Genomic DNA, 16,553 nt, shown 5'->3' on the forward strand with positions numbered 1-16,553 from the left:
CCTGCTGGGACGGAGACAGTCACTGCTTCTCTGTTTTCTTTATGTATTTCTTCGAGGGCTTTGCAGTTTGGGATTTTCTACCTACTCCGTCTTTTCTCTCATCATTACTGTCCCATCTGTTGCCTCATCTGCTTTGGGAGGACGTGTGTTGCCCCTGCTGTGATGTCTGGCTGAGCTGTGGCTGCCTCTTCCAGTGCCTGAGCTTAGCAGCCTGGTCCTTTCACTGCAGACCTTTCTTAAGGAGCCTGCCCATAGCAGGAGCGGCCCTGCTGCCGGCCCCGGGGCCTTTCCGTAATCCTGCGGTCCCCGTGTGCCCATGAGCACGTACGTGTCACTAGTCGTATCAGCATCGTGTCCATGTGTGTGCATGTGTGAACACCCAGGCAGCTGTTTCCAGTGACCTCTGTGGTTTCCAGCGGGGAGAGGCCCAGGCTGGCAGTGCCCCCCTCCACCCGCCACCCCCCACGGCAGAGCTGACAGCACAGCCAGACCAGGGAGGCCTGACCAGTACTGAATAAAACCAGTCCCGACTTGGCCCCTGCAAAGTAGCCACCCAGGTCGGGTGGGCCAGCCGAGGCTCAGCAGAGTTCCCTGTGGCCAGCCAAGCCCTCAGTCTGTGAACCGCCAGGTACTGGGTCTGGGGAGGCCACGAGATGAACAGACTCCAGCACCACCCAGAGGGAACACCCATGTGAGGGAAAGGCTGGACCCAGCATCCCCAGGGCGAGGAGACAGTAAGAGCCTTAGATAGCAAGAGCCTTAAAGGGACAGCAGAGAACGAGGGGACCCAGAATGGGGAGAACCCATCTGGCCCCTCTCACGAAGAGTTCATGGTGACTTATTTATTGGTTCTGGAAAGAGACCCTTCATGCAAGGAGGCAGAGATGGCCCTTGGTGTTGTTATTTTCTAAACCCAGCGTGGCTCACACTCACTGCGGTCCATGGGATTTTGATTCATGGATCCAGCCAGCCAGCCATCAATCTAGCGAGCATTTACTGAGTATCTACATGCACCAGACATTGCCCAGGGTGTCTGGGCTGCAAAGACGACCAAGACAGGGCCTGGTCCGCAAAGCTCCCCGTCAGGCCTGTGTGGTCCTCACCTCGCCTCAGCTCCCCCGGGAGACTGTGGCCCTCAGAGCACCCTGCTCCTCCCTCGTGCTCCCCAAGATGGGCTTGTGTAAACACGTATAGACTCAGAATCTGCAGCCAAGCAGAGACATCCCCACTTCCTGCTCTTAGCTTCCCCACGTGAGGGTGAGAGTCAAGGGTCCCCTCAAACAGATAACGTGAGGAGGCGCTAAAAGCATTCCTGCAGCTACTCTTCCTAGTGTTCTGTGAGCATCTTCAGGGCCCCAACTTCTACACTGAGATGCGGGCCAAGCCAATCTGCACGCACGTGGCCGGCCACTCCTCCACCCACTGCCTTTCCCCTCCCGCTGGCCACCTGCCCATCCCCACCTGCCGTGTCTGTTGCAGCGGACAAGGCCATCTCCATGCAGCAGGGGCTGTGCTACCGGTTGCTGGGGCCCAGCACCTGCACCCTGCCTTTGGCCCAGCGGATCACCAAGCAGATATGCTGCTGCAGCCGAGTGGGCAAAGCCTGGGGCAGCAAGTGTGAGAAGTGCCCCGTGCCTGGCACAGGTAACCCTCTGTCCCCATCTCAGCCCCAGCCACCGAAGGGCTTCCTCCAAGCCAGTGGCCAGTTTCCCCTACCTGACCTAACGTCAGGCCAGAAGACTCTTAATTTTCCTTCCTGTTCAACTCCTTAAGCCAACCTGGGGCCCCTCCCTCCTTGCTGCCACAATTGCCCTGTCCCTCAAAAGGCAGGGAAAGGAGGGCCCTGTGTTCCTGCGGCAACAGCATCCCTCAGCTTTTGTCCTCTGACTGTTGAACTTTCAGAGGCCTTCAGGGAGATCTGCCCTGCCGGCCACGGCTACACCTACTCAAGCTCAGACATCCGCCTGTCCATGAGGAAAGCCGAGGAGGAGGAACTGACAAGGGCCTCGAGGGAGCAGGGAAAGAAGAGCGATGCGACCCTGCCCAGGCCAGCAGAGAGGCAGCCGCTCCGGGAGGCCACCGGCACCTGGCTGGAGGCCGGGACCACCCCTGACAAAGGTATCTGGGTTGGGGAAGATGCCTGAGAGATTCCCCCTGCCCTCGGGTTACAGCACCTCAAAGAGCCACTGGACCCATAGCATTCCATCTCTGGGGCCTTAGAAAAAGGAGTTCAGAGCAGCAGCACAGCCCTGGGAACCTGCTCTCATGGCCTGCCCTCACCTCCTCTTTCTCCCATATAGGGTCAAGAGGTACCCATGTCCCAGGGAGCTGCTGGTGGGGGTGGGGGAGGTCCACCACATCCTCCACTCCAGCTGACCAGGCCTTTCCATCCCTTGCCCCCGGCCATGCAGCTTCTGGGGCTGGGGCTTGCTGCCAAGCCTGAAGAGTCGGCAGGTGGATCCTGGGGAATCTGGGGGCTTTAGATCCCCTCCCGTGGCCTTAGAGTCAGAGCACTGGCTCCAGCTCAATCGCCTTGGGCCCAGGAGGTGCGGGGCTGGAAAGAGACTGGGCTCGAGGCACCCCTGGAAGGTGCCCTGGGAAACCATGCAGAAGGCAAGCCCGGGTTACTGGTAGCACAGAGTGCAGGAGGCCAAGGACATATTAGGACCAGGGGAACTAAGTGATGGCCAAAGTGCTCCAGGAATTGGGAACAGACAGACACGGAAGTAAGGCAGAGCCCCAGTCATCATGGTAACCAGACACTGACCGGGCCAGGAGCAACTCGTCCCCTTCCTAGAACTGTTGCCCTGGCCTGTAGCCTGGGTCAGGGACGGAGTGACCCGATGTGGTCGGGAGGGAGGAGGTGGCAGTGCAAGGAGGGTTACAGCAAGGATGGGGTGGCAGTCCACCCGTGGGGTGGACTGGCCCGGAGAGGGTGGGACTCCTGTCACTGGGGCCATCAAAGGAACCCCAGAGGTTTCCTCTCACCAACTGACCGCTTTGTAGGCCTTCCAGACCTGGGATTCTGGGATCTGGGCTGGCCAGTGCCAGAAGGGTGGCAGGGGCAGAGGCAGGTAAGAAGAGTCTGAGCTCTCTCTACCACTGAGCCTGCTGCAGACAAGGTCAGGAGGTCATGGACTGAACCAGCCCTGGCCGTGGGTGGGAGGGAGAAGGCAGCCAGACCCTCCTCCCTGAGCTTACACTCTCACCTTTCCTTCCCAGGTGACTCTCAGGCTGGCCAGGTAAGCGAGTCCTCCCACCAGCAAGTCGCGCAAGGGTAGCAGAGAGCACGACCTGGTAGCACTGAGGCCGCAGGGCAGCGTCCTGTGAGGGAGGGAGGGGAGAAAGATGGAGTGTACGTAGGATTTTACTTGCAGAGAAGCCACGGTGGGAGAGTTGATCCAAAGACCCAGTTTTACCCTAAAGGATGTAATAACAACAGCTCCTGTTTTTCCAGCAGCTGCTGTGCAAGTACTCTCACTCAGGAAGGTCTGGGCCCCCCAACAGCCTGGCTGTCACTCAGGCTTTCATCACAGCAGATGAGGTCTAGAACTAGTTGCAGATAAATTCCGGATCCAGCACTTTCTGAGTCTGACTTGCTTAAGGTCTCAGATCTCCTCTGTGAGGGGCTCGTGGGCAAGTAGAAGCAGAGCTGTGAATAGCCTCAAACCACTTCATTGAGAAAGGGGGAGCCCACCCCCTCTCCTGAGCCCAGGATTTCCCTGTAAAGAACTGAGTGTCCTCCTAGAAAAACATTCCAGAAGAGTGAAGCTGCTTCTTCCCTCATCAGTCCGCCAATCCCTACCCTATCCCTTGCCCCTCCAACCTGCATCCCTGACTCTCCCCAAATATTGTTTCCCCAGGGAGCTTCTTCTCTCCCTGGAGAAGCATGCGTTGTCCTCCCAGACCAAAGTTCTTCCGTGTCCTCACAGCCCCAGCCATGCTCCTGGCCCTCTGCCACCCCCTGCTCCCCACAGCTCATCTACCTCTGTCCATGGGCTATGGTGAGGGACGCCAGGTGTGGCCCGGGGTCCCAGCTTCACCACACTGGCCCTGTGACCCTCGGTAGACTGGTTAACCTCTAAAGCTTCTGTTGCTCTATCTGAGACGTGGAGATCTTAGCACTGATACGATACTTGTTGCTGTAACCCTGAGCTGGCACATTACGTACATCGGCTCATGTGATCATCACAGCCTTCTACCAGAGGATAGTTGAGAAGATTCATTAAGACAGTAGACATAAAGTGCCTAGCAGAATGCCAGGGTGTAGTAAGAACTCATCAACACCTGGAATGAATGAAAGACTGAACGAGGGAGTTAGTTGGATGGGGAGCCTGGAGGCAGGGGTGAGTGTGGAGGAAGGAAGCACATCATGGGGGTGACAGGGAAGCCAACAGTGACCTCCTCCCGTTTCTGTGCAGGTCACAACCAGTGTTACCCAGCTATCTGCCTGGGTCCCAGGTGAGTGCCTTCTCCTAGTGGTGCCCAGCAAACAAAGGGAGGGAAGGAGAGACCTTAATCTAGGAGTGGAGATAGTACACGGGAGCTGGTGCACAGGCTCAAATCAGACGAGGTTGTGGATGATGTGACATGTGAACGCTTCTCCTGGGAGCTCTGTATACCGAAGGTGTTATAGGTCCGTGAAAGGCACCGCAATGCCTTACAAATACCTCCCCAGCCACAGCTCTTTTTCTGCCCTTCATGGTGCTGCTCAGAGAATAAACAAGACCAAAGAGGAAGGGCTGGCTGCAGCAGGGCTGGGTCAGGTACCCAGAGCCCTGCCCCCAGCCCGTCTTCCCTCAGGAAATGGTTAGAGCTCCACAGAGCCCAGCTTGCCGGTCGCTGGGGCTGGGGACCGTGCACTGTTCAGAAGTCGGCTTCAGCTTCCTCTACTATGACGTGGACACTAATGCCTGCCTCTTAAGGCAGATGAGACACCGGTGGTCGAGGCAGAGCTCTGTAAACTGTAAAGGACTCTGCAGACAGAAGGAGAGTGCTGAAGTAGGAGTCAGGAGACCCGGGCTTCGGCTCCATCCCCAACAAGCTAGCGGCCTCAGACAAGTGGCCATTCCCAGGAGCCTCCACCTCCTTCCCTGCGGAGTGGAGCAGCAGGGAGACCAGATGTGCTCTGAGCCCCCCGTCGGGGCTCTCGGATTCTCTGACTCTGTTTGGGGCCAGGTTAAGTTTCAGGAGACTGAGAGGCAGGGGGGATGACCCACCCTAGGCTCCACCCCTGGTTCTCTCAGCCAGATGGCAGGGAGGAGGGCAGGGCACTGCATCTCTGGAGAGAATGTCATCCATGGGGTGGGAAAGTGGGCAGCCAAGGGGTTGAGGCCCACTCGCTCCCCCCGCCCCTCTCCCCTCCGCAGGAGATGCCGTAGGAAGACCAACACCGCCACTGCCTGGACAGGGGATCCCAGAGGCCCGGGAAGAAGAGCAAGTGACCGCCCCCACCGATGTGCTGGTGACCCCGGCCCCGACAGGTACCTGCAGCAGCCCCATGAGGTGTGGGCGGCCAGAGCCAACTCCAGGGCTCTCCCACCAGATGCACAGTGTGCAGTGAACTCCCGCCGGGTTCAATGGCCCCGGCTGCATTCCGCAGAGAGCACAGGGTGCCCCTAGTGATTGGGGGAGTCCTGTCTGGGGCACCGGTCAAGCCAGGCAGGAGAAAGAGAAGGGGTGCCTTCCAGGAGAATCCACGGGGCCTTCTCAAGGAAGGCGAGCACATGGGGCCTCCGGAGACCGGCTCTTCCAGGCTGTTGACCCTGAGTCAGCAGAGTACCCCAGCGGTGAGCAGCCTCCTGCCCACAGGGAGGGTCGACTTTAGGGAAGGAAAATGGTTCTATTTCTCAAAGTTGTTTAGCTGCCCTGGAGCCTGCGTTCCCCAGGCTCTGGGCACTGCGGTGGTTGGGGGGTGGTATGGGGGAGATCCCCAGTACATCCACCTTGCTCTGGAATGCACCCTCGTCAAAGGCTCGTTGTCTGGGGACTTGGTTCAAGAGAAACAGGGCCGGTGTTGCTGCAGCTGTTCCCTGCTCAAGTGTGTGTGCTCGTGTGCGTGTTCCCACGAGTGTCCTCATCAGGGCCTTGCTGCTTGTAACCTCACAGACTGAGGTCACCTTGGGGTGAGGGGTATTTCCAGATCTCCTCCAGTAAAGGGAGTGAACTTGCAGGTTGGTGGAACAGTCCAGAGAGTGTGGGTGGGTCTGGGAGCTTGGCCTTCCTAGGCCTGAACCAGGGCGTCCCTGCTGCCCTCTCCCAGGACCCCTCTTCTCTGAGCTCAGTGCGCTGCTCCAAGGAGTGTCCTCGGCCCCCCTCCACTCGGCAGGCAAGATGAGCTGGGTTAAGGGGCTCAGCTGGGGATCCAGCTATGTGGGGACAGAATCCCTCCCATGATCTATAGACTTTCGCCTGATCTCCCTTCCCCCTTGCCATCCCCCAACCTCACCCCCTGGGAGGACATTTAGAACCTGGCTGGAGGTCCTCCTGAGCCCCCAGGCTGACACGAACTTGGAGCCAGGCCAGGGGCAGGGTAGCCCGACAAACAGGCCGGTGTGCACGTTCAGTTCAGTCCAATTTAGCAAACGCTGTGAAGCCCCGCTATGCACCACCACAGGCCACATCCTGACCCATTTCCTTGGGTCTCTGGGGTTCCCTCAGTGCTGTGGGGCACGGCTGGGAGCCTGGGTGTGTGGGCTTCCAGCTGAGACCCGGAGCGAGAGCATCACTCATTCATTCAGTCATTTGTTCATTCGGCATGTTTTAAGTGCCAGGTACTTTTCTGGTATTATGGACACAGTTCAAAAGACCTATAATTTCTTACTCTCTATGCAGCCTCAGCCCTGAGTCCTGGCGAGTCTCCAAACTGTTTCTGAATTCAGTTTCCATCTCCCATTTTTACCCATTACCACCACCCAAGGCAGTCCTTGTTTAATTCATTTCAACAGGTTTCTAGGGGCCCTCTGTGCCTCCCCTCCCAACCCAGTCCATTTGCCATCTTGCTGCCTTTCTGAACAAGATGGAATGCAAGATGCGTGGTCTTTCTGAGACGGTTCTGATCACACCCCACCTCCCATGACCCCCTTGCTTACAGGCCTGTCTCAACGTGGCACTCGAGGACCTGCTCAGTGAGCCTGTGCCCACCTCTCCCCGCTTCCCCTGGCAGTTGTCCCAAGACCCCCCTCATCAGATCTGTCTGTCTGCCTAGGAAAAACTGGTCAGGAGTTGCCAGGGAAGGGAAGCGCTCACTGTGGATGAGAGCTGTCCCCCTATTCAGGGTGAGGTCAGGCTGGAGGCCTCAGCAGGGGAGCCCCTTTGCTGGGACACGGGACACAGGTTACTGGAAGCCCCTGGGTCTCGGTCAGAGATATGCAGTGCTGCAAGCTTCATCCTGGTAGGGCTCGGGGCCCTGGGAGGAGGTGACATGGGTTCTTACACAGACCATGCTATAGGTGGATGTGGGAGGGCCCAGCTAAGGCTGGGGTGAGGCTTCTGTGGTCCTCTGAGTCCCATGTGCCCTGCCCCCACCCCACTCCACTACCTTCACCCATCTGCACCCCGCCATAACCTCTGCTTTGCTCCGTCATCCACAGGCATTGACAGATGTGCTGCTGGAGCCACCAACATCTGTGGCCCGGGAACCTGTGTGAACCTCCCTGATGGATACAGATGCATCTGCAGCCCCGGCTACCGGCTGCACCCCAGCCAGGCCTACTGCACAGGTATCCACGTGGGCAGCCTGGGCTCACTTCAGTGGCTGGGGTGGGTGGAGGCAGGGCTGGAGGACAGTCCAGAGTCCAGGCAGCCGAAAGTCCCAGCAGTGCTGTGTGGTAGATGGACTGAGGAGAGCAGTCCCTGTGGACAAAGCTAACCTTAACCTTGGGGAGACCGGTCTCTGGGAGCACCGTCTGATGAGTCCCCAGGACTTCAGGAGAATGGGAAGCCACCCCAGGGTCCCCTGACTGGTACTTGGAGCCTTCAGCTCTGAGATCAGTCCACCCCTCAAACTGGCCACCTTGCTGTCTGCATAGCAGACTGAAGCCACGGCCATCCCTGGGAGAGAGGTTCGGAGGCATAACACATAAATCATCCAGTGTGGGCCTAATCCGCTCCCCCAATATTTTTATACAAGGGAGACACATCCACTGTGCCTTGAAGGAGAAAGGAAGTTATCACTGGGCCACTGGGGGAGGGGGACACGGGGCAGGGAGGAGGTGTGGGGCCACTGGCCCAGGCCCTTGGTTCTTGAATGGGCCCAATGAGCCGACTTCATGGCCCTCAGCCTTAGAGATTTTTCAACTCCCCAGCCTCCTCTGCTCCTTCATCCCCTCCTTGCCCCACAGCACCATTCCTTGTCCAGTCCTTAGCATGGCAGGTTGCTGGCAGGTTCCCAAAGGAAGCCCTCCCTGACTGTCCTTCTCACCTCCCTCCGCTCAGACGACGATGAGTGTCTGGGGGACCCCTGCAAGGGGAGGGGGCGCTGTGTCAACCACGTGGGCTCCTACTCCTGCTTCTGCTACCCTGGCTACACGCTGGCCACCTCGGGGGCCACACAGGAATGCCAAGGTAAGGTGAGCCACCTTTGCCCCTGGGAGGGGCACAGGACCCCACAGGTAGTGTTGGGGTGGAAGAGGATCCAGGCATTCACAGCACCCAATGACAGAGCTGCAGAGCATGGCGGGTACGGGGGCCGCAGGAACCAAGAGCAGGGCTCTAACCTGGACCTGGGAGGAAGCAGACCCTGCACTGAGGCTGAGGTCGCTGAGACCAGATGGAGGAGTAGGAATCTGAAAGGCAGCAACATTCACCAACGCTCCAAGGAACTGTGACTGGAGCCAAGAGTGGGAGGGGTCTGGGGAACATGGCTGGAGATGAAGACGAAAAGCCAGGTCCCCAAATCCTGAGTGACAAGGAGCTTCCTTCCTAGTGGACAAAGAGGGTGACCCGTGAGGACACCAACTGGGACTCCGGGCAGCCTTGGGAGCAGGCTTGCCTTTGCTGGGAAATGTCTGCAAGGCTTTAAGCGTCCCTGGGAAGCTCTGCACGGGGCCGCTGGACAAAGATGCTTCCAGCAAAGGCCCTTTAATCTGTGGCATTTATACCGCACACGAAACACTCCACATACTTTTTTATGAACTACAGAGAATAGGACGCAGCGCTTTCCGAGCAGTGCCGTAAGATTCATAACCCAGTTGGAATCCTTCACCTAGAGAATGACACTGCTGTTCTTGGGGCTCACATTGCTGGTTCTGGCCTGGGCGCTGTGTGAGTTCTAGGGTTACTGCAACGAGTAAGGTGTGAATGGTGGCACTGTTTGATGAGGAAGCACTGGTTCTGTATGGAGGAATGTGGGAAGGTTTCCCAAAGGGGTGTTTGAGCGGGGACAGAATAATAACAGCTACTATTTGATGAGCACTTCTCATATGGCAGCACCGTCCTAAGCCCTTTATTTATGAAGCTCATCATCCCAACCCCATGCAGCACAAATCCTTGTCCCCATTTTCCAGTTTAGCAAACTGAGGCTCAGAGAGGTAAATTGAACCACCCAGAGACCTCACACCTAGAGCCGTGGCAGAGCTGGAAACAGAATCAAAGTCACCCTGGCCCCCAAACATGGTTTGATTCCAACACCTTCCCTTACACACACGGTGAAGGAAAGGAGGGAGCAGAGGGTATTTCAGGGAAAGGGAACCATTTCTGCAGAGGGCAGAGCAATGCACAAGCCTGGCGTGCTCTGGGAATAGTGACAAATCCAGTGTGATGGGAGCGCAGGGTATGCAGAGGAAGTGTCAGGAGCCGACGCCAGTTTGCGAAAGTATCTTGAGCGCCAGGCTGAAGTGCTTGGTCGCTGTCCCGCAGACAGTGGCAGCCAATAGAGGTCTGTAAGCAGAGGGCGGCGATGCGGTCAGCCAGCTTTCGGGGAGATGACTCAGGCAGCAGTGCTCAGAACAGTCTGGAGTTATCAACGGCGGAGGCCGGGAACGAGGGGCTTCTCTGGGCTTCGCAGCCTTGGCAAGTGTTGTGGGCCAGAGGCACTGCTCCCTGCAGGCCCGGCCCGCGATGCTGGCCTGGGCCAAGCAGTGGCTGCTACAGGGAAGGGTGTCGCCAGGACTGGCCCAGACAGAGGGTCCTGCCTCGTGCCAGCCTGGGTGTCTGTATGTCTCTGCCAACCCGACACCTGGGGGAGGAAGCAGGAAGGTCAAGGTCAGCTGTCAGAGCTTCTCCCGGTGGGGTTTGGCTGCGGTGTGATGAGGCCTCATCCAGGATAACATCCACTTTCTAAAGTTTGCTGCTCTGGTAAAACAATATCCCCTTATTTTAAATATTTACTTGATTCTTATTTATAAATAATTTCATTAATTTATATAATTAATTAATTAATAGAAGGCATTACAATTTCTAGAATTGAAATCTAAACAATTGATTAAGATAAATTATTTGAATATTAAATATTTAAAATAACATTTACTTTACTAGTACCTATGAGCATCTTTTCGTATATGAGCCTTTGGGTTTCCTTACCTAGAAATTTCTTGTTCTTATCTTTTGCTGTCTTTTCCAGTGGTCTTTGCTGCTTTTTCTTGTGGCTCTTCAGGAGTTCCTTATAGATTCCAGATACTTGCCTGGGTTTAGATATGACAACTCTTCCACCTTCTCCTCTGTCCATGGACCTTATCCACATGTCCTTTTTTTAACAGAAATCATTAATTCTGATGTATTGAAATTTACCTTTTTGCCTTATTTTTTATGCTTTGGGAGCTTTATTTAACAAGTCCTTCCCCACTCTTAATTCACAAAGATATTCTCTTACACCTTCTTTCATTAAAGTTACAGCTTTGCCTTTCACGACATGTTTTAATCCATCTGGAGTCCATCCTTGCATGGGTGTCAAGATTGGGTCTTTTCCATTGCCATTTTTCTCCACAGAACAAGTCAGTTTCCCCAGGCTTATTTATCAGGCAGTCATCCTGGCCCTACCAGTTTGTGGGTCCTTTATCCTGTTCTCTTTAGCTTCCCAAAGGAAGGACCAGTTATTTCAGAATTGCCCGGAGAGTTATTAAAATGGAGGTTCCTGGGCCCGCCCAGTACTGCTGCATCAGAATCTCTGGACGTGGGCCTGGGAGTGTACATTTTATACCATCTGCCAGTGACTCCACTGTGCACTAAAGTGTCATGAAGTATTGCTCATGTCTGTAAACAAATGCTTATTATTCCATTCACGTAATAAGTACTTTTGGGGGGTCTGGGCTAGGTACTAAGGACACTAGGATAATAAGGCACATTCTCAGCAGTCAGGGAGAAAAAAAAGCAGTTACTATTCAATATAAGGGCTGATTCCTAAGGGAGCCCTGGGAAGGGCCATATGGGTTGGAGGGGCGACGGCAACCTCACTGAGAGATGAGAAGGAAACAGCCAAGCTGGTGGGTGGGAAGCCGCTCCAGGCAAGGGAACAGCACGTGCAGAAGCTCCTTAGGCTAAACTCCTTAGGCTTATCCTATTGGCCTCAAAAATATCGAGCAGTTGTATTGCCCGTGTACCTCCTCCTTACTGTAGTAATCATGTGATTACTATATGTGCTCTTATTTGGGATAAACGTGATGAGTACCTCTCCACTCAACTCCATTCACGCAATCACAGATAACTATGCCAGAAATCAACAGCAGAAGAAATACCAAGAAGAGGCCATCTCAGCATTAAGAGATATTCCTATTAGTGAAGTAAACCAAGTGTTTTTTCTTGCGGCCAAAGAACTTCACACCAAAAACTGAATTGTATGTGGACTCATACCAAACATTTATACGTTTTTGACATTAAAATTTTGACCATAAAAGAAAAAGAAGGAGGCATGTGGGAAGAAGCAACCAAGGTGAGAGAACCAGGTGGGGCTAGGTCACAAAAGGTCTCACATGCCAGGCTGAGGAGCTTGGATTTTATAGAGGAGGTTTAATGCTAGAATAAAAATAATAATAGCTAACATTTCTTCAGTGCTCACCTTGTGTCAGGAAGGCACTGTGCTAAGCCCTTTACCTGGATTATCTCATTTCATCTGCATAAAGCCTCTGTGAAGTGTTTGAACCATTGCTACGGGTTGGGGCAAGGGTGAGTCCTCCGTTAATTTTGAATGTCGGGGGCGGGGAATGGGGAGTGGCCAGAGTGACCTAGAGTTGATAAATTGAACACACCCTTTTTTTTTTTTTTAATTTATCTTTATTCTATTTACTTTATTTTTGGCTGCATTGGGTCTTCGTTGCTGCGCGTGGGCTTTCTCTAGTTGCGGCGAGCAGGGGGGCTACTCTTCGTTGCGGTGCACGGGCTTCTCATTGCAGTGGCTTCTCTTGTTGCGGAGCAGGGGCTCTAGGCACGCAGGCTTCAGTAGTTGTGGCACGCAGGCTCAGTAGTTGTGGCGCACGGGCTTAGTTGCTCTGTGGCATGTGGCATCTTCCCGGACCAGGGACTGAACCCGTGTCCACTGCATTGGCAGGCGGATTCTTAACCACTGCACCACCAGGGAAGCCCTGAACCCATCCTTGGAATGGGAGTAGGGCTCTGCTGGCCATCAAACCAAGCAGAGGCATTTGTGTGAACAAAGGCTTGGAGGCTGGACCAGTGGGGATCAGCATACACAGCAAGGCTGGGGTGAGGCCTTGTGAGGCAGGCTGGGCAGCAGGGAACCCAGCAGGGGAGGGGCATGACCAGGCTTCGGCTTTCAAGCCATCACAGGGCACCATTATGCTTTGGGACAATGGCAGAAACCAAATGGACAGATCCACAGCTGCCCTAGATGCTGTCTCTCACTGGCTGCTTAATCCCTAACCTTATTTTTGGGGGGGCGGTGTGGAGCATGCCACGTGGCTTGTGGGATCTTAGTTCCCCTGACCAGGGATTGAACCAGGGCCCCTGGCAGTGAAAGCGCCATCCTGGTCCTAACCACTGGACCGCCGGGGAATTCCAATCCCTAACCTTTAGGAAGGCCCCTAGGAGCTCTAGGAGCAGACTTCTGGGGGATTTATTGGGGTCAAGAGGGGGACTTCGTTGGCTTCCTCAGATAGTGCCATAGGCACAGCCACCTGACCTCAAGACCAGCCCTTGCACTGGGGTAAGGAGACAGCTGTGAGAGTCCCCATGGGCCCCCAAAGTAGCCGTCCCCTCCAGGAGAAAGGAACTCAGGAGTTTGCAGGGGCCTGAGCGAGGTCAGTCTCAGACCCTGCCATTCATGGCTGCAGCAAGGATGCCTTCCCTGCCTGGGCCTCAGCATGGGTGTCCTTGGCCTTGGCCTCTGAATGCATGTCCCAGGACCCCCTGCAGGGCTGGCCCCAACTCAGGACTTTTCTGTGTATTCACAGACGTAGACGAGTGTGAGCAGCCTGAGGTGTGCAGCGGGGGGCGGTGCACCAACACGGAGGGTTCCTACCACTGCGAGTGTGACCAGGGCTACGTGATGGTCAGGAAGGGACATTGCCAAGGTAAGGAACGGGGTGCCGCTCCACCCTCTCCTGGTCCCTCCCCGGGCACTGCCCGCCACCTGCTCCCCTTCCAGCTTATCCCCGACTGGGCCCCTTGATGCCGAGCCCCGTCCTGCTCACAGAGAGACCTATCTGTGGATTCTGGAGCCCTTCTGTCCCCTCAGTGGGATTTTGACATCCTGTCTGTCCCGGCAGCATGGAGCACAGTAACTTATGTACATGAGATCCCGGGAGCACCCCTCCGTGCACATCTGCCCCTCACCTTGAGTCATGCGGCAGAGGGAAGGTTGATCTACCTGGAAGGTGCCTGGGGCCTTGGGCTTGGCCTACTTGCTAAAGCTTTAAGGCTGTGAGCTCCTCAGACCTGGGCCATATCCTTAGATGACCATGCACGGACACCTGGCAAATGTCCATGTGTTGGACACCCCAACAAATGCTAGTGGAATAAATGAACAAATGAGCTCTCATCCTGGCCCCCTTTCCCAGGCCCTGCCATAAGTTGGCTGTGTCATTGCCAACTGATGTCCTCCCAGACTGGCTTGAACCTGCCACCATCATGTCAGCCCCTGATATCCCTGCCACTTCCACCCCCCTGCCAGGCTGGGGGTCTCAGATGCTTGCAATAGGCCTGGGTCATGTGCTCCCAAGACTGGCTGAGACAGGAAGGGGTGAGGGGGAATCCAGGCTCCCTCTGGAAAGAAGTCCTGCCCTAGATCCAAGGTTAGGCCCAGATGCCTCCCTGCCTCCAGGTTTCCCCGGGCCAGGATTCAGAGGGTCCTAGAGGTGAGAGATGAGCTTGTGTCTCTAGTGAAGGGAGCCCACCCCCTTCCCAATGCCACTACCACAGAAGCAGAGTCCAGAGCCCTGGCAGGTCTTGGCAAAGGGGAGAGGTCACTAAGGGTGTAGGACAGACAATGCTCTGTCTGCATCCCTGGCGCGTTCCTTTCCCCTCTCAATGCCTCCCTGTTTAAACTCAGGCCCACTTATGATCAAAGCCTGAACCCACTTCCCTTAACCTCACTAGCTTACTGGGGACAGACAGCCTGGCATGTTCCAGGAGCAGGGAGAGTGAAGGGAGTTAGCATTTGATGTGTGCCTGCTATGTGCCAGGTGCTGTGCTAGGGATCTGATAGAGTGCCTCATTTAAGCATCGAACATTATTAATTTGGCATTAGACTTTGTTAAAAAGTAAAGCAAAACTAAAGGAAATGAACTAAGAAAAATACCAGGACATTAAAAATATCAAATTTATGCTAACCAGTCTATGTAAGAGCACAGGCTCTGGTGGAGACAGACCTGGGTTTGGCTCTTGTCTCAGTGTCTGAAAATGGAAACCATAATGCCCATCTTAGGGGCTCTTGTGAGGACTGAATAACTTGCCACATACAAAGTGCACATGCAGCCCCTCAGCAAGTAGGGAGCAGCATTACTGTCTGAGGACCCGTTCTCTCTCACGGCTAATCTCCCCTCAACGCCCGAGTCCGTGCAGCTGTATTGTCCCCTTCCCTTCCGGAGGAAAGGTTCCAGACACACACCTCGGCTGGGAGGTCAGGCTGAGTTCCCGGCCCGGGGCAGACACTCTGAGTCTGCTGAGAGAAAAACGGATGTAGCCTGCACACTTCTCCAGGTTTCCATCCATAACCACAGACCCAGCCCATCACCCCGAGAGCCCAGTGAATTTCCTCTCCTTCTTTCTTCTTCTTCCAACTAAGAAACCACTCTCCCCTCTTAAACTCAAAGTCTCTGGTAAAGGCCCGAGTGGTCTGGACAGCAGCCCATCCGAAGTCTCGATGGCGTCTCCACCGTACCGGGACTCTGGGTTCCCATGGAAAGGGGTTAGATTCCCCTGCAGACTGCCAGGGCTCTGCTGTCCCCACCCACATCCAAGGTCACCTGAGCATCTGGTGCCTGAGTGGAGCACCCTCCCCACCATGTGCTCTCACAAGGAGCAGAGGCAGCACCCTCACACTTCCTCGCGCAGAGGCTGCAGTGCCCATTAGAGAAGCTCCAGGATCCTCCCAGTGTACAGACAGCAGGCTGGCAAGCTGGTCCGTGGGGGTGACTGTTTCCTTGGGTCTTCTGGGATCTCTTCAGCAGCCTCATACCAAAAGGATGTGAAGGTTTAGTTAGTCACATGGTCTCATTCTTTGGTCAGCAAACACTTGTTGAGTGCCAGCTGGGTCCCAGCCATGGGCTAGGAACATAGCAATAAAAAGACAGATAGCTCCCGCCCCTGAGGACCAGGGTAAAAGCTACCAAAACATACCATAAGCTTAGATTAAAATTCAAACCCTAGACTAGGCAGAAAAATCTGGCTCCAAGCACCAAGAGGTTGGTGCAACAGCCTCAAGATATCTGGTGACATCAGAGCCCGTGCCTTTAACATGGAACCCACTTCACCCAGAATCTTTATCTGGCTCCTTTAGTCGGCTAGGCTAGTGGCTCCGTTATATCCACCCCCACTTAGAAGAGGCCTGCCCTGGCTCAGGTGCAGACTGTGGGCTGCTTTGACACTCTGCCCTCCCTCTCTCACCTGATGACAGACCTCTCACACATGAGCATTGCTGGCTGGGGCTCTGGTCTGAGGAAGGTGTGCCAGGTGTGCCAGTGGTGGTGTGCCAGGATAGGCCAGGTTATACTACATTAACAACCAACCTCAACCTTAGTGACTTAGGACACCACAGACTTGATATCTAACCAAGGCCACATGTCCATCATGAGGAAACATCCTGCCCCACGTTTCCTCACCCTAGAACCCGGCTAAAGGAATAGCCAGCATCTTGAATGTGGACGGTGTTCATGGAAGAAAGAAAGAGCACTCTGCAGGGTTGCACACAAATATACGTTTGGGCCCATGAATTACACACGTCATAGCTATTGGCCAGCACTAGTCCCCTGGCCCCATCCAACCACAAGGGACCGGGAGGCACAAGCCCACCATGGCCCAGAAGTGGAGAGCTGAATTCTTAGTGAACAGCTTTCGCCCTGCAAGTCTCCTAATGCCCGGTGTGAAACAGTTCGGGCACCACCTCCACAGATGTGCCCAGAACATTTGGGGCAGGGCAGACCTCAGGGCCCTTTGCTCCTGGT

The 16,553-nt window shown here is 55.1% G+C and overlaps 1 protein-coding gene across 3 annotated transcripts in view; it reads left to right on the plus strand.

Moving 5' to 3' along the window:
- LTBP2 (latent transforming growth factor beta binding protein 2) overlaps positions 1 to 16,553 on the plus strand; it is a 98,309-nt gene that overhangs the window by 66,273 nt on the left and 15,483 nt on the right. For all 3 annotated transcript variants that reach the window (XM_059055759.2, XM_067028087.1, XM_067028088.1), the window contains exons 11-18: positions 1,480 to 1,644; positions 1,903 to 2,118; positions 3,223 to 3,242; positions 4,422 to 4,461; positions 5,370 to 5,483; positions 7,593 to 7,721; positions 8,437 to 8,565; positions 13,344 to 13,463. In XM_059055759.2, coding sequence (XP_058911742.1) covers positions 1,480 to 1,644; positions 1,903 to 2,118; positions 3,223 to 3,242; positions 4,422 to 4,461; positions 5,370 to 5,483; positions 7,593 to 7,721; positions 8,437 to 8,565; positions 13,344 to 13,463 — 933 coding nt within the window. The remainder of the gene's footprint in view (positions 1 to 1,479; positions 1,645 to 1,902; positions 2,119 to 3,222; positions 3,243 to 4,421; positions 4,462 to 5,369; positions 5,484 to 7,592; positions 7,722 to 8,436; positions 8,566 to 13,343; positions 13,464 to 16,553) is intronic.

Source organism: Kogia breviceps, chromosome 3, assembly GCF_026419965.1.
Source record: "Kogia breviceps isolate mKogBre1 chromosome 3, mKogBre1 haplotype 1, whole genome shotgun sequence".
NCBI lineage: Eukaryota > Metazoa > Chordata > Mammalia > Artiodactyla > Physeteridae > Kogia > Kogia breviceps.